General features: G+C 38.5%; 1 protein-coding gene across 5 annotated transcripts in view; it reads right to left on the bottom strand.

Annotated features, from left to right (window-relative positions):
- Zfp711 (zinc finger protein 711) overlaps positions 1 to 9,469 on the bottom strand; it is a 33,108-nt gene extending 23,639 nt beyond the window's left edge. For 2 of the 5 annotated variants that reach the window (XM_087599358.1, XM_087599360.1), the window contains exons 1-3: positions 9,298 to 9,467; positions 7,421 to 7,539; positions 5,843 to 5,947 (exon numbers count right to left, since the gene is read on the bottom strand). In XM_087599358.1, the coding sequence (XP_087455484.1) occupies positions 5,843 to 5,921 (79 nt within the window). In that variant the 5' untranslated portion in view covers positions 5,922 to 5,947; positions 7,421 to 7,539; positions 9,298 to 9,467. Of the gene's footprint in view, positions 1 to 5,842; positions 5,948 to 6,301; positions 6,556 to 7,420; positions 7,540 to 9,297 lie in introns of all 5 variants that reach the window. The other 3 variants (XM_087599359.1, NM_001401122.1, XM_087599357.1) reach the window with 3 other exon arrangements.
- Positions 9,470 to 18,691: the final 9,222 nt, after the last annotated feature.

Here is an 18,691-nt window from a genome sequence, read left to right as displayed (position 1 = left end):
TTGTTCCTGAATAAAAGAACTTTTCCCTGAGGAAAAGGAGGCCCAGTGACAACCCCAAATCTGGATACAGATCAAGGGGAGGCCCCAAGGCCTGACACTATTACTGAGGCTATGGTGTGCTCAGAAAAAGGGGCCTATCACGACTGCCCTCCGAAGACCCAACAAGCAGCTGAAAGAGTCAAATGCAGATATGTGCACCCAAACAATGAACAGAAGCTGCTGACCCCTGTGGATGAATTAGGGAAAGGCTGGAAGAAGTTATGGAGGAGGAGGATCCCCATTGGAAGACCAGCAGTCTCAACTAACCTGGACGCCAAAGATCTCTCAGACACTGAGTACCAACTAGGCAGCATACAGGAGCTATTCCAAGGTCTGGACACATATAGAGCAGAGGACTGCTGGGTCTGGACTCAGAAAGAGAAGTGGTACCTAACCCTCAAGAGACTTAAAGCCCCAGGGAGTGGGAAGGCCTGGAAGGGTGGGATGGGGCAGGGTGGGTGGGGTGTCCTTTTGGAGACAAGGGAGGAGGAATGGGATGAGGAATTATCAGAGGGCATAACAGGAGGAGGATAATGACTGTGAAAAATGATTAAACATATTTTTTTTATTTTTCACCATCTTTTTTTTTTCTGGAGCTGAGGACCGAACCCAGGGCCTTGCTCTACCACTGAGCTAGATCCCCAAACCCTTAAACATAATTTTTAAAAAAGTTCTCTGTCATTTAGTACTCCAGAAACTTTAGAGATAAGCACAGAGTAGGGTTTCAAATCTTGCATTTATCCAGACTGGAAATATGATGGCTTTAACAAAGAAAATTAAATATTAAGCATATTAAATTCCTAATAATGGTATTCTCTGTATGCATTTGCAAAGATTATTACTTCATAAAATATTTTCCCAAATCAATGGTTTGATATTCAGGAAATCGCAGTTATTTCAGGATATTGTTGGGGATTGGTCTGATTTCTGATTAAGTGGTGGGGAAAGAAGGAAGAAAAGAATAATGCTAGTGTTGCCTTATGCTCAGATTTAACCTGGTTCAGCTGATTCTAAGAAAATAAAAGAAATTATTCCATGTTCACCTATCCTAGAGTAGGTCAAAATCAATCAAACCTAAGCCAAAATGAGCCATAAATATTCCTTTTTACCCTAAATATATTTCTTAAATCTGAACCAAATCATCTTAAAGAACCTACACCAAGAACTAATGAGTACAGCAGAGTATTGTCAGTTAGCCCCCCAAAAAGTCAATATCACTTAATCTGTTACACTTTATTAGATTCCAAAACAAATTCAGCTATATATGAGCGATAATTCCTTTAAAATGTTATTTATTCAGATACATGAGTAATATTTATTATGCACTAATAATGATCAAGCAACCTTAGCTTATGTGTGTGAGGGAGCACATATATACATATCCATATAATCTCATTTAATACTTAAAATAAATGAGCGTTATCTCCATTTTATATATGAAGAAGACATATTTTCCTTTAAAAACGTATCCATTATTGTTGTGTATATAAAATTGGAGGAGAACCCCAAGGAGAACTTTTTTGGAGTTTGTCTCCTTTAACCTTTATGTGAATTATAGGAATTGAATTAGGCAAGTACTTCACCTGCTAAACCATCTCACTAGCCCCCAGAAACTGTATTTTAGAGAAGTTAGCTGTATTCATTCTTTGACTCAGAGTTGTATGGTTTTTCTCCTTCTTCTTCTACTCACCTAGAAGCATAAACTTTCATTTCTTACCCTAGATAAGTTTTAAAAGAGAGACTTATAAAGTTAAGCAAATAGAGCATTATTATAGTAATATTTTGAGAAGAATTTTTAAATCCTAGCATATAAAACTAATTTAAATATTATTTTAAAATTTATTAAGCAGCACCCAATGGCCTAAAGCATTTATCTTATTAGTTTAAAACATTACAAATAATTATCATCTTTCAAATGTGAACCAATGAGATAAACATAGTAATTAATAGTAAATCCTGACTGCAAGTATTTTCCATTTTATGAAAATTATTTGTTCAAAGGTTATCTGGCACTCCACTAGAGTGATAGCAAAAAAATTTCTTTCTTAACACTGTTTTCTTGGACCACTGTCTAAGGCCATTTTCCAATTTAAGTTTCAAAGCAACATTGACCTTTGCGACACTAAAATCTCAAACAAGTATAAAACTCAATGCCACTGACTGTAAGTACAATACACTATACTCAAATATCAGCAACAATATTATGTAAGACATAGTATTATTTTAAATCCCAACCATCCTTCAAAAGAAATTAATCTAATAACCTCTAAATTAGGTCTTTTAATTTTCTATATAATATTAATCCCATAGTATCAATTGAAAACCTTACAGAATTTGGAGACCTTATGACACACTCTATATGCATGGCTGTATATACAAATTTCTATATTATATAACTTCAAAGATTTAAAAATCTATTTCCTAGGGACAGATGGAAACATAGCATATTTTAGAAAAGCAGCATCACAAACCAAATCCGTGAGCAAACTTTGCTCATATTAACAATTCGTGATTTCACTATAATTAAGGAAAACAACCTTACCACAGTATAAAACTTCAATCTGCACTGATTTACATACCTCAATTTAAGAAATCACAAAATGGATCCTAAAAGAGTTTATCATTTCAAAAACATAACTAAGTTCAATCATGAGTAGGCATATAACAACAACAACAAAACAGTACCTCTAGACTATTTGCTGGCATAAATAAATTTATTTACTCTATTAATTCACTTTAAAAGAAGACTTCAAAAAACTATGATAATGCTAAATAAAATTAGAAGTAGTTCTCAACATTTCCCATCTTCTTAACTCCTTCCTTAAACAACATGGAATATACAAAATGAATTTTTCATAATATATTATATATTTATAGAAATTACATAGCTACATAATACACTATATAGCCACATACATATAAATATATGAAAATGACCCCGAAGCTCTGATGTTTATCTTATGGTTTCAAGTATGCTTTGGCATACTGACACATGCCTAAAATAGAAAGCTTCAAGTCAAATACAAAAATTGATCTAAAGCACTGAAGTATTTCAACAACCCAAATATCTACCAACGGGGCAGGAAACAAAACTATGATTATCTATAAGCACAGAAAAATGTGTTAAAGTAAAAGAATCTATGCATGAAAGGCCATATATTACATGATTGTATTTATAGGAAGTTTTTGGAATAGGTGAATCTATAAGTTGAATTACTGGTTGTTAAGGATTGGTTGAAAAAGAATGGGTGGGTAATAACTACTAATATATATGAGACTTTATTTCATATATATTATTTTTTGAAATTATAAGTTCTAGGATAAGAAATGTTCTTCTAAAATTAGACTGCATAATTCTTTAATTGTACCAAAATATGTAATTATAAACTTTAAAATAGAATCTGGAGAGATGGCTCAGTGGTTAAGAATGCCTGCTGCTTTTTCACAGGACCTGAGTTCAGTTACAGCATCTACTTTAGGTGGCTTTTTTCTGCCTGTAACTTCAGCTCCAAGGGATCTGACACCCCCTTTTCTGGCTTTCACATGTATCAGCATAAATGTGGCATGCACACACAAACACACACACACACATACACACACACACACACACATGCACACACGCACGCACGCATGCACGCACGCACACAAAGTCAATTAAAATAACTACCTCAAAATAATCTTAAATAAAATAAACTTTAAGGAGAACAACTGAATTACATATCTCAATTAAAAGAAATATATGTGTGTATGTATACATACATACATACAAACATACATATTTCAATATATAGTTCCTATTTCCTAAGCAACTAAAAGGAAATAAAATATTACATAAAGGAAAATCTTAATACATTAAGGTCATAAATTTGACATTTAAAATAAAAACATTTACTATATTAAAATTCAAGTATCTGTCTATTCTATAACCTAAGTTGAAACTTAACTGGTTCCAGCATTCTAAACCCTATCAACTCTCCAGCCCACAATTTTAAGAACAAAAAAATAATGTCTCAATCCTGTAATTCTTTCTGCCACCCTTTTTCATTAAAGTGACTTAAACATGATAGAAGAATTTCAAGGACTCATTTTAGCTCATAGTTTCCAAGATTTCAGCCTGTTTCCATTGCTATGTGCCTAAAGTGAGCGGCTGAATGCCATGGCAGGGAGCATTTAGTAGGGCAAAGCAGTTAACTTCATGGAGAAAAGGAAGCAGAAGGAAACTATGCCTGTGGTATCAGGGATTCCCTATTCTTCCTATTTTATCACATGTCCTAAGGTCCCTTGTTGTTGGATGGTGATGCTCATATGTAAGCTGGGTCTTTCGTCCCACTCAATCCTCTGTAAAAACACACCAACAGATATATGCAAGCATGTGCTTTGATAACCTCTAAAAATCCTCTCAGACCTGTCATGTCTCCAACAAAGATTAATTATCACAATCCTGTACTTCTTTTACCCACCCAAATCATTTCTTAATCATTCATAAACAACAAAACCCACTCATCTTTTAGGAGAATAAACCCATAACTCCTTCATATATCACCTTAAAAATCATCTCAATCTTTACTAAATTCAACCTTAGAGGTACCCAACTGTATTATTGTGACAAATGTCAAATAATCATAGAAGAGGACCTTACTAGCTTAGCCTCCTCATTATAAAAGTTGATTAGTAATTCAGCCAATAACATCACTGTCAAGACTAGAATACAATTCTTCTAATTCTTGTTACTGTGAACCTTAATAGTGCAGCAAATGGCACATTACAGGATGCTGAGAGTAGTAGCAGCATTTTCTTACTTGAGCAAAGTAATACTAGTTCTAGTCCCTCATCAATGATTTCAGTGTCATCAACTCCACATCAAGCTATGTGTCGTTCTTACACCAATTTATTATTTCTATTTTCATTTATTCCTGTCTCATCTTCAATTCTTAATATCCCATCCCTGCCTCTGTTAATTTGGATACTTCTATCTCCTCTAAAACTCAGACTAAGCTTCCCAAAATTTAGGGTTTTTTTTAAACTATTAATGTAGTCTTAGTATATTCATCAAAATGATTACTCTCTTAAGGCTACTAAAAATGGACATAAAGGTAAGGAATCTTTATTTAGGGGAAAAGGTGGGCTAGAGAAATTGCTCAATCCTTAAGAGCACTTGCTTTTAGAGGACCTGAGTTCAGTTCTAAGCACCCATGCAGATATCTCACAGCAATCCACATGTCTAGCACCAGTAGATTCAATGCCTGCTTATTGACTATCTGGGTACCTACTCACATGTAACACAGACAGACAGACAGACAGACACAGACACAGACACACACACACACACACACACACACACACAAATAAGTCTTTTTAAAAAGAAGTGTATTCTATTGCTAATAACCTTGAAATGATATCTAAACATGACTGCCAAGTATATGATTTACTTTTATCTCTATAATCATCTCAATTTTTTGTATTGACAGAAGCATTTCCCTTTAGAGCACTGTGAACAATGTAACTTAACATGTTTTAACATTTTCCACATCTGTAAACTAATGTATACTAATCACATGATACAATTTAGCACGTATGCATAGTTTTTCATTTCTACTAAAACACCACTTTTATAATCAAAGTCTTTATTTCAACCTTCTCACAAAGTATTTAACCTTAAATAGGTTGTTTATCTATACCTTTAAAAAATGCTGTACAATTTTATTTTCCAAGTTAAAAAATTAATTGTAATCATAATTCCTTAGTTTACTTTTAATATGTTCTTACTTTACAATAATTAAGTACGACAAAGAAAATGCTTTACCAAAATCCTGCATAATCATAGTATGAGCCATTCTAGCATCTGAAGTGTGCAATCCAAGACTTCCACCACCTGAATCCATCCTTAGCAAAGCTCATTCACAGGGACCTGTAAAATAAATGGGTTGAAAAGGAGTTTAAATGCATTTATTTCAAGTTAGTTGTTTTGAGAAAAAATACAATAGAAAATATGCCTTTCAACCAGGTATGCAAAGCTCATTACAAAAGAAAAGAAAAAATTCAAAACTGCTCAGATGCTTTACGTGAGAACCGTATGTAAAAGGGGCAGGTGGATGTAAAGCCAAGGTAACAGAAAATGAGGCACAGTTATGGTAAAGAGCCATAGGAATATGACTTAAAAAACAAGCAAAAGAACAAAACTGCAAGACTGAGGTCCAGTTAAATTATACTTAATAAATAAAAAGATGACAACAGATTAATAGTTGTGATATTTATACATTACTAGAGGACTCAGGTGTTTAGTATTAGTGAATTTCATCCAGTAGCTCTCATCCATTTCTTCCAGAACCAGATCAGCCCTGCAGCGGAGCTCTGCAGATATTGCATTCACCTCTGGTTCCTGGGGTTCTACTTATAATGCAAAATGTTCTATCACAAGTTTCCCCGGAGTTCTTTGAACCAGTAAGGACTTCTGGCCTCACTCTACTACATTCTCTTGTCTCAGAGTTTTGAGGACGCATGAAACATGACTGCTTCCTAAATATGGTAAAGATAAGATCAACCATATACAAATATTTAGAATTGTACACTGATATTTCAGTAATGTTAATAAAATAATGCTATTCTTATGGAAATTTTTAAATAGCTGAACCTGTTTCATTCTTATAATATGGCAACCAAGCGATATGCAAGAGAAAGCCAGAGGTTGTCACTCAATATATTACTTATAATTGCATATCTGATGTGCATTACCCTAGCAACAAAAGATTCTAATCAAACAATAAAAAAGTGTGTATTTGTAGATGTATTTATCTTACTGTTACTCAGAGGTGTTTGTTATATTGACCCATACCACACAAAGGTATGTCCTTAATGAAAATTTTAGACCAAGGACACACAAAATAAGTTCTTAAATACTAGGGCATGCTAAGCTTTTCCTCCTGCTGCTGTAAAGCAACAGCCACGGAACAGGCAGAAGAATTTGGAGTTCTCTTTATTAAATATTTGAGCTGTATACTTTGGACACAGAGAATATGCTATTATCAGTGGATAATTATGTCTAAGTATCAAGATAATTAGGCAAACTGTGTGAGAGCAAAATTATTGGAAGAGACTTCTTAGCTGTATTTTGCCTTTCTTTCAAATTAGTATGCTTTCTGACTTGCAGTCATCCAAGATGAGGACAAAAGGCCAATGAAGTTCACATTAATTAAATTGTATATCCTTATATTTAAATAAAAATACCACAATTATTTATTTTTGAGACTTAAGACTATACTATGTGGACTAAAATTGTATCATTTGCATTCTTTATCAGATAACTAATGCAACAATTATAAATGCCATTCTGTGGTTTAACTTTTTATGTAATTACTGAAGGAAAGAATAATTTGTTAATCACCTTTTACAAGTGAGCTGAAGAAACTGTAGGTTTTCTTATGGATTCTAAAGTAAACTTTGCAAAATTTCTTATTTTTTTCCTTCAAAACTATGCATTTTCCTTGGGAAAACGGTCTTTACCTATTATGGAAATGGAAATTAGATACTTCAAGACATTTTTAACCAAATCTCTTATACAGCTTAAGAATGTTTTTCTTTACTCTTCAACTTGTAAGGTGAGATTTCAAAAAGCTGACATGCTCAAATCTGTGTTTATCTAAAAAGCAACCAAGGAGGTGCCACCAGACATCCCCCAAAATAAGTACTACTATATAAAAAAATTATTACATTTAGCCTTCAATTGCTTGGCTAAGCTAAAATCTTCTTTAAATTGGGTTTTTATAAAACAACTTATTTTGGAAAGTAAAGAACAACTAAGAGCAAGGTTTATCTTGGCCAAATCCACACAGAAAAATCTGCCCTAGCACTCAATGAAGTGTAAAGATTACAACATACAAGGCAAGACAAGTATTATGGGAAGTACCACACTGTTCAAATAGCAAAGAAATAAAGTGGAATACTTTTTCACATACAGCAAGTTTCAATAAGATCAATAATAACGTAAGGGAACAGCAGTATGGTATTTAATAACCAATAGATAGCTAAGCTTCTCAGCCTTCTCAAGAGTACCACAGACTCTTATCGAACCGAGATAAACCAAGCAAGTACACTTCAAGTAAACACCCTTCTATCAATGCACGGGAAGCAGAAAACACAAAAATCAAATTTTACTCTCCTGTGTCTCCTCTACACAGCTTGTTGGGGAGCGAGCTTCTCCGTGCTGTCAACAGGGCGAGGGATAGAAGAGAAATGATGGTAAGGCGGCTGGGCAAGAGAATGGGAAAGTAGTATTTGCGGAGATAGACAAAGGAGCCCTGGCAAGTAGCAATATTGCAGCTTTGGACGCTGCACTCTTCCCGCAGAAGTCTCCCTTTCCCACGACCGTGCCAAGTTTCAATCATTTCCAGCAGAACGCACACACGTGCCCTCTCCGCTGTCGCCCAGCGGACTGATGTTCCAGCGAACAAGAACAAGAGAGCCAGCGAGCGAGCCGGCGAGCGTTCGCAGCGGAGCGCTGAGACCCAGCCTAGGAGGCGTCCCCCGCGGCGCCCTCCCGCTCCCCAGCGGCGCAGCGGTCACCGGCACTGCCCCCGCCCCGCGCCGCCCAGCCGGCTCACCGCCCCTCTCTCCGGCAGCCCCGCTGTACATGGGAGCCGGCCACCAAGCAAAATGGTGGTGATAAGACTGAAGCGACTGTTGCCGCACACGGCACCCCCCACACAACCCGGCTCTGACGGCTCCAGAGCCCCGCTCCCTCCTACGCCCGGCCCCGGGCCACTTGAGCGGCGGAGCCTGCTAGCCCTCGGGCGTGCCGAAGGCTCCCGTCAACCGCCGCCCCGCCGCGAGCGGCTGCAACGACGTGGGGCGCGGACGAGTGGAACATGGAGAGGGTGGGGGGTGGGGGGTGGGGGGTCGCCGAGAGAAAATGCCAAGGGGACGCCGCACTCTCCACCGTTTTGTTTTCCGCCATTTTCCTGTCACCCTAAACCACCGACGGCCACAACGACGGCTCTAGCTTCCCCCTGGGGCTCCAAGCTAGGGGAGGAGAGGGCTGACTGAGGAGGAGACCCTCACTTCCCAACCTTTCCCTGGCCTCTGGTGGCGGAGGAGAAGGAAGCCGGGGCTCCGGAGGCAGAGGTGAAGCTCGGGGACTAGACGCCACTTCCATTGTTCCCTTCGCCCTCCCCGAGACGCTGGGTGGGAGCCTCTCCCCTCACCGAGACACGCTGAGCGTGGCAGAGCCGCCGCTCCCGAGTTTCTCCTCAGGAGTCTCCTTACCTGTCACCGCCGCCCCGGGGCTGCAGCCAACACCGCCTTCCCCGCCTCCAGTCAGTCGGAGGCCGCGCTCTCAACTGCCGCGGGGGGCGGCAGCCGTGGACCTGGAAGGTCCTGGCGTTCGGGATTCCGAGGTTCCGCAGCTCGAGCCAATCACGAGCTACTCTGCGTCTGAGAGGCGCGCCGCCTCGTCCCGCTTTATAGCGCTCCTACATGCTGAGGTTGCATTACGTCACGCTACCCTTGCTGCAGGGTAGGGGGCCAAAGGGGGACCGCGCGCACGCGCGCGCCACGCCGACCGTGGAGCCCGCGCTGGGTTCGTGCAAGGAGACCCCGCGGACTCGCAGTGAAGGCTGCACCGCCGGTGGAGTCCGAGTGCGCAAGCTCCGATCTTGGGACGTCCCTGAGGAGTTTCCGTGGGAAGATTTTGTTTTCCAGGTTTCCCAAATGGGATGAAAAGAGGGAAAAGCGAAATGACCACTCGCTGAACCTCTAGTAGCTATTAGATGTCATTTAAAACTCTCTCTCTCTCTCTCTCTCTCTCTCTCTCTCTCTCTCTCTCTCTCTCTCTCTCTCTCTCTCTCTCTCTCTCTCTCTCTCTCTCTCTCTCTCCTCTAATACATATTAGTTGTCATTTAAAACTCTACCTCTACCGCTCTGTGTGTCGTGTACACATCCCACCCTGTAGACCACAGAGTCATTGCCAGTCCACCGATTACACCGATATGATTTGCGGGTTGCCTCCATTCACCCTCCATTACTTTTATAATGGAGCTAATTTGACACACAAAGTTTTTAAAAACGCAAAATAAAACGGTAGGCAGGGGAACTAAATGAAGTGACCACTGAATAATTCCAGAATAAGACACGTTTAGCTTCTGTCTGCATAAAGTAGAAAGATGGAATATTTGGCGATGTGCAAAAAAGAAAATGATGAAACGTGACAGAAAAGGAAGTATGAAGTAGGTTGTAATTTTAACTTGTCTTATATTCTGAGAATTAAGCCTTATTACGTGATCACTCACTCTAGAACACTCTATAGCACAAACAGGGATGAGGAAGGGTAACTTGTAATCGTTGAGTAAATAATTTAAAAACAAAAGTTTTTTGTTCTAGATAATGTTGATCATTTATCCAGTTATCTAGAACTATATACCTATAGAGAGTTTTTAGAAGATGTTTAGAAAGATATGACACTCTTAAGTACTATCTGACTAGGAGGGAGGAGGATGAGGAGGGAAAGGAGGAAGAGATGGAGGAAGAAAATGGTACTTGTCCAGGTCCAGATTTGATTTATGGGCCATGGATTGCTCATCCATTTAGCTGTCTTTACACTTCTATTTTCTTTCCTAGATGAAGAAAGGTATTTTTATGAGTGTATACAATGGCACTTTTCTGTATTTCATACTTTGCCAAATACGGCTTAATGGTCTTTTCCTGTGAAAATTCCAGCTGAATACTTGGAAGAAACTTGGAAAGAAAGTGTGGTTTTGTGGTGTGTGTGTGTGTGTGTGTGTGTGTGTGTGTGTGTGTGTGTGTGTGTGTGTATCACCTTGTGAATGGCAGCACTCTGATAAATAATTTTGAAAAACTTCAAATCTGTCTTTACTCTTCTTTCCTTAAGCATCTGGCCAATCGAACCGTTACGAGAATTCTACCTTCTTAACATCTGTAGAACTCATCAGACTTTCCCCATTGTTTTTCCTTTTTTTAAAAAAATTTATTTAATACGTAATAATAATTCTTTGGTTTCCGGGCAAACATCCCCCTCCCCACTCCCCTTCCTTATGGGTGTTCCCCTCCCCATCCTCCCCCCATTGCCGCCCTCCCCCCAACAGTCTAGTTCACTGGGGGTTCAGTCTTAGCAGGACCCAGGGCTTCCCCTTCCACTGGTGCTCTTACTAGGATATTCATTGCTACCTATGAGGTCAGAGTCCAGGGTCAGTCCATGCATAGTCTTTAGGTAGTGGCTTAGTCCCTGGAAGCTCTGGTTGGTTGGCATTGTTGTACATATGGGGTCTCTAGCCCCTTCAAGCTCTTCCAGTTCTTTCTCTGATTCCTTCAACGGGGGTCCTGTTCTCAGTTCAGTGGTTTGCTGCTGGCATTTGCCTCTGTATTTGCTGTATTCTGGCTGTGTCTCTCAGGATTTCCCCATTTCTAAAATCATCCTTTGTTCCAATTCCTGTCCCATCTCCTTTGCATTACTATAACACTATGCTAAGCAATCCTTTTGTGTCTGTTTAGTTATGACATCCCAAAATTTCAAGCCAGAAGAAACATACAGAACTGAGTCTCCACACTCTATTCTTAACTTGATGCTCTCACCAAGTGAGAGCATTGTAATGATCTTCTGATTTGTTACTCTTTCATATTTTAATAAAATAAAAATCTAATCAAATCAAAACATAAAAGATACTCATTTAAAGGAGGAAAGTGACTACTCTATGGGAGAAACAAGAATGAAGCAGAGTTTTTTTGTGTATGTGATGTTTTCAAAATTGTTAAATGTTGCTTATATGTTAATAGTTTAGTGCCTCTACAGTTTCATACTAGCTCCAATAATATAATTAGAACTCATAATAAAATCAGGTTCTATAAATTCTATAATTTATAGTGTGCTTTGCTTTGTAGATTGTCCAATTCACTCCCACTGATTTCTTCAATAACCTCAGCCAACTAATAGTGAATTGCTACGGTACATTTAGAAATCAAATATTTCTGTCTCTTTTCTTCTTAAATGATTCTGCAGTCACAGTTTGTCATCAGTTATAGTCCCTTTAAACTGAATCTCATGTATGAACTGTATTCCTCTTCTTTCTTTCACTGTAACCTAGGCAACTCCCACAGAATAATACAAAATGAATGAACATAAGCAAATTCTGGGTCACCTAGAACACTTTACAAATAAATACTGTCATGCACTGTCAACATTCCCACTTATATTTCTATTTACAAACATGTTGACACTAGATAATACTGTTTTAATTGTTCTGGGATGATTTGAAACAAGAGTCAGAATTCATCTGTAAATTATATGGTACTACCCAGTGTGATGTGCATAATAAAATATCTTGGTACTTAGAGTGATGGGTGGAGTGAGTCATCTCATACACACAATAGGGCAAGCCACATCCAATATGCCACTGCAGTCATGTTCATGTATGAGCTACAATTTAGTCTCACAAAAATATAATGTGATATTAAATTGATGCTGTTCAATAGATTTTTTCTGTTTGTTTTCTGAATTGCATATACACAAAAAACCAAAGAATGCATTTCTATATTGCTCCAGTTTTGCTCATGTTTAACTGACATTAGAATAAACCTAAATCAATACTAAATAATACCACTTTTCTGCAAAATAATTTAGAATGAAAGCTATAAATTATACATAAAAGTTAAAACCTATCCTCCACAAATGGTACCAGGAAACCTTGGGGAAATAGCTAACTCCAGGTTTCAGATAGGAAATGAATAAGAAGAGGCTTTTGTCACTGTGTTATAATAAAGAAGAAACTTTCAAAGACTAATATGTTCATGCCAAAAGTACACAAAAGCTCCCAAACATAATAGGTGTGAATGATGGAAACATATTAAATACAAAATTTTCTAAGTTGAGTCAAGATCTAAAAAGTGATCTCCCACTCCTAAACATAAACTTCAGTGGGAGCTATTTTTCTTGTATCCATAGAAAACCAATTTACATACTCTGGAAATAAACAATCAAGAGAAAATAAATCAACAATTTATTTTACTTTTACCACAAAAAAGTATTTCAACACCACAAAATATCCCTAATATGATCAGAGAAGTTTTTTTTTCTTGCAAGAAAACATTAAATGGAGAAAAATCAACATTTTTAAATTTTCAAATGTAACAACTGACAAAAGCAACATCACCAATGGATGAACCAGACAAAACTTTAACAGAATGAGTCAGAGATAGGATATGCCCAACTCTGAAGAGAACATCACATAAAAGAAAGGAGACTTCAGAGAGCAGTGCTGAGAGAAAGGGGGGGGGAGAGAGAGAGAGAGAGAGAGAGAGAGAGAGAGAGAGAGAGAGAGAGAAGGAGGGATGGAGAGAAGGAGGAAGGAAGGGAGGGAGGGAGGGAGGGGGGGAGGAGGGAGGGACGGAGAGAGACTGGAGGCAGTTTTGCTGGTACAGTTTTACAGGGACAGGTTGCAAGTGAAGACAGAATGAACAAGAGAATGAGCCGAGATTAAAACAAACTCTCAGGGTTGGTTGGAGGCCAAGCAGAGCAATCAGTCTGAAGCCAAGAGAAGCCAGTTTGGATCAGACAGCTTGAGGAAGAATTTTGAGCCCAAACACCCAGTTTTCTTTTAACTCAATCTTCCTGCTCTATCTCCACTTGATCTTCCTGTTCCAACACTCCTCATTCATCCAGGTAAAAACAACTTTTACTCACCAGATGTAATTGTCATTTAGGAGGCTTACTAATAAATAGGCTCACCCTTTCTAGTTCTTTCTGAAAACTTGGGGGGAAACAGCTATAATTAAGAGGCATTTGAAGGATAGTATGGCAATCTAATAGAGTAGGAACTTTATAAAATATATACATGCAGAATGGTGATTCACATGAAATCACCCTATAACTGGGAGTCAGAGGCCAAATGAAGATTTCAGTATCAGGATTGTGTTACAACTCATTGAGTTGTTAACCAGAGGGTCATATGGGAACCCCTAAACAACTCAGACTGCTGTGGATTTCTTGCCACAAATTGACAGCAAGGCCCCATTATTTAAAACAACACCTATACAACTCATTGAACTTGGAGAACTTGACCTGGTACCTACATTGAGCTTTCACTCCTATGTACTAACAACTTTGGTATAGGAAGAAAAGTAAACTTTAAACCAGTAACAAACAATGTTGTCCTGCCTGCAAGATATGCTAGGGAATACTGGCACCAAATTATAAGAGTAACTTAGCAATATCTGATTTGACTTAAGGTCCACTCCATGAGATGAAACCTATACCTGACACTGCTTAGGTGACCCAGGAACCAGAGACTAGGTAGCTCAGGGACCTAGGGTAATACCAAATACAAAAACAAACAATCAACAATAAATAACAGTACCTTACTCAGCCATCCTCAGAGAAGTTTCCTCTTGCTTCAGAAGGAATATATACAGAAACCCACAGCCAGACATTATCTATAGACTCGCAGACCTTGAAATACCTAGCCATAAATTGGATGTCTCCACAAAACACTGCCCTCGGGGCTCAAGGAAGCCAGCCGAAGAGGAAACAGAAAGAATGTAAGAGTCTGAGGGCATGGAGGACATCAAGAAAACAAAACTCTCTAATATGACAAAGGGTAAAGGGTCCTTGTCAACTCAAAGAGACTAAAGCATCATGCACATGGTCTGTACCTGTCTGCACCGAGTTCTGGATATTTTGGCTTCAAATTTAGTTTTGTTTGGTTTGTTGTTTGGGGAATTTTTTGTTTTGTTTGTTGTTTGTTGGTTTTGTAATTGGATTCTTGACTGTGCAAACAAGTCTGTCTCTGATTCTTTGCCATTCCTTGGGCTTTTTTTCTTTCTTTTGGTTTGTCTTATTCAACTCTGATGTGATACTTTTGGCTTTATTTTACTGTGTTTTGTTTTGTTGTATTTTATTATTATCTCTTAGGAGCCTGTTATTTTCTAGTGAAAGACAGAAGGGAAATGTATCCAGATGGGAGAGGAGTTGGGGAAGAACTTGGTGGAGTAGAGGGAGGAGAAAACATAATCAGGATATATTATGTGAGAAAAAGAAACAATTTTGAATAAAAGGAGAAAAGTAACAAAAAGTAGACTTCGTTTTTATTTTGGTTGTCAAAGCAATTGTTGATATACACCCAACTATGACTTGTGCTGGCTTATACTGAACCGTTACTTACAGAGTTATAAGAGGTACACAATGGCTTCGCCATTTCTATATTTAAGAATATATTTTCCCTCTAGATCTGAGTACATATTTTCCAATATTTATGGGAAAAGTATAATGTTAATGTAGTGACAAATCTAATTATATTTGTTAATCTAATACTTTGGGCATTGAAATACTAGCTAGCTATAGGTAGCAAGGGAATTCTTCAATATCAATAATGAGTTCATCAGTGAGTAGTAATGTTCCTACAAGGAGCCCTGGGACACAGTAGTAATTTAATATGTACTAAAATACATTGTAAAAAATGCAGTTTTACAATGGTAATGTGCATGAGTTAAAGCTTATTATATACACAGAGAGAGTCACACACACACACACACACACACACACACACACACACACACACTGAGTTGCTAAAGTGTGGAATTCCAGTGAGAAATCTTAATGCATATACCAGCTCTCTGTTTGAAAAGTTAGTACGTTATTGTCAACTGTGACCTTTCTGAAATAGAAAACAATTTTGTAGAATGTGGGCTTTTGGCAAAGAGGTTCTGTCTTTCATTTGGGAGACAAATGAACCCTTTTCTGTTTAGCCTAGTAAAATTATCAGGACTACAGATTTTCACGAACTTTTTGAAAGGATCAAACAGTCTGATTTCATTACAAATGCTAAAAGTTCTACATCATCTCATCTGCAAATTCTCATTGAATTTGGAGCCTGCTTGCTCCATGGGGGAATACATGCCTGTTACTATAAATCTATTCAAATGCCAGTAGCTGGGGGGTCACAGACCCATGGGAAGCTAAGCATCTACTACTCTTGCTTAAATGAATGGATATGTGGTCAAACTGCCTTCTAATATGTATGTTTATGTATGGAAATTTGTACTGATCTGAGCATTGGTCAGAGGGGGCTGTGATTAATGTAGAGACCTATAAATGATCAATCTGCTGGCCATAAGGGACTGTTGTTGAGTGTCTACCCCTAACTAATACATCTATATAATACCTTAGAAGACTAGGGAATTCCCCAAAGAGGGAGCAGAAGGAATATAAGAGACCAAGAATGCAGAGTACTTGCTATAAAATGCTGTCTTTTTGAGACAGGACCATTGCAATAGTGAACACAAAGTAGCTGTAAATGTCTGAAGAAGTCTTACCCAAAACTGAGCCCCTCAACACCCCTTATGCACAGATGGGCTCATGTGGCCTCATCTTACCTGAATATGATTGTAGTTAATGGTGGCTGGGGAGGGGGAATCATTTTTTTCAGTGTGTAGCCTAGTAAGTTACTCAAGATCCAGTAACCGACCTATCACCAATTCTCAGGAAAGCAATTCTAATTAAACTCAGTGAGTCACACACAAAAAAGAAGACAAGAAAACAGGATGGGAATTAATTGGAGAGAACAAAGGAACAGGAGTAGGAAGGGGATAAAAGAGTAATCAAGATTGAACATGATCAAAAATATGTACACAGATATGAATTTGTCAGAAATTAAAATTAAATATGAGGGAAATTCTAAATGACTGAAATAGCAGTCATTTCTTGGGAAATGTGGAAACCTAGAGCAGTGGAAACTTTCTAGAGCCTTTTGAAGGTGACCCTAGTAAGGACTCTTATAAGAAGGATAAGGAGTCTGAACTGGCCATATTCTGTAACCAGGCAAGGCTACCAGAGGTGGTACTGACTAACCCAACCATAAAACTTGGACCCACACCTGTCCTGCCTACAAGATGTGTGGCAGGCCATGTGTCTCAGAGCCTCTTAGAGTTTGACTTATCTAACTTGAGGCCAAAGCTACAAGAGGAAGCCCAGACAGGATACTGCCTGAATGACCAAAAACCAGAAGCTGGATGGTTCAGAGACCTGGGGTAGAACCAAACACTACTGACCAAAAAAGAAAAAAAGAAAAAGAAAAAGAAAGGAAGGAAGGAAGGAAGGAAGGAAGGAAGGAAGGGAAAGGAAAAGAAAGGAAAGGAAAGGAAAGAAAAAAGAAAAGAAAAGAAAAGAAAAGAAAAGAAAAGAAAAGAAAAGAAAAGGAAGTCATAGAATGGTTCCTATGCTCAATCATCATCAGAGAGGCTTCCTCTGGAAGCTGATGGGAGCAGATACAGACACCAACACCCAAACATTAGGGGATATGCAGGAAACTGTGTAGAGGATGAGGGAGGACACCAGGAGAACACAGCCCACAAAATCAACTAAGCAGGGCTTACATGGGCTCACAGAGACTGAAGCAACAATCACAGAGCCTGCATGTGTCTGAACTATATCATCTGCATATATGATGTTGTTTTGCAATTTGGTGTTCATGCGTGACTCCTAACAATGAGAAAGGGTGTCTCTGAAACTTTTGCCTGCTCTTAGAACCTTTTTCTCTTACTGGGTTACCTCATACAGCACTGATATATGGATTTGGTCTTAGTTATAATTGGTTATGACATATTCAGTTGATATCACTAGAGCCCTGAAAGGAAATGGAGGAGCAGTGGATCCAGGAAAGAGGTAGATAGGAGGAAGACTGGAAGGAGTATAAGGAAGAGAGGCTGTGTTTGGAATGTGTTATATGAGAGAAAAATAAATAAAAAGAAAAAGTCATTGATAAGAAATGTATGAAATTTATTGTACAAAATAGATATATGTATTTTGTTGTATGTACATAGGATGTATTTTGATTATATTCACCATTGATCCAACTCCTCCAAGATACACTCTCACTTCATAATCACCCAATGTGTGTCCCTTGAATTTTCACCCTTCAAGTGCAGCCCATATATGCTTGAATGTGTGACCTTCCACTGGAGAATTGTAGACTTATTACAGATAGTAGGTCTTAAACAAAACTGACCATCCCTTTATCAGCAGTAATTGTCAATAGCACCTTGATGATGGACTGGGTTTATGTCCACCTCTTGTCTCCTTTCTGAGATTTGGTATGGCTTTGTAACGATGTGTAACGATGTCTGTCAATTCATATATACAGGTGCTGTGTTTTGATTCCCTCCTCTGGCTCTTATAGCCTTTCTATTTCACCTCTAAATGATCTCTGAGCCATGGAAGGGAAGATATATGAGATATGTTCCTTTTAGGGATGGACATTCCGAACTTTTTGTTAATTAATCATTTTATTCATGTTATTTGTTTACATTTCAAATGATATCTCCTCTTCCTGTTACCACTCCAAAAACCCACCATGCTATCCCCAATCTTCTCCCTCCACTTTGCCACTATGATGGTGCTCCTCCACCCACTCACCCAATCCTGCCTCACCAAAATAGCATCCACCTACTCTGGGGCATCAAGTCTCCACAGGACCAAGGGCCTCCTATTGATGCCAGATGAGACAATCCTCTGCTATATATGTATCTGGAGCCGTGGGATCCCTCCATGTATATTCTTTAGTTGGTGGTTTAGTCCCTGTAAGCTCTGTGAGTCCAGTTAGTTGATATTGTTCTTGCTATGGGGATACAATTCCCTTCAGCTCCTTCAGTACTTCCC

The sequence above is a fragment of the Rattus norvegicus genome, chromosome X, assembly GCF_021556685.1.
Source record: "Rattus norvegicus strain SHRSP/BbbUtx chromosome X, alternate assembly SHRSP_T2T, whole genome shotgun sequence".
Classification (NCBI taxonomy): Eukaryota; Metazoa; Chordata; class Mammalia; order Rodentia; family Muridae; genus Rattus; species Rattus norvegicus.
This window is presented reverse-complemented; position numbering and strand designations above follow the sequence as displayed.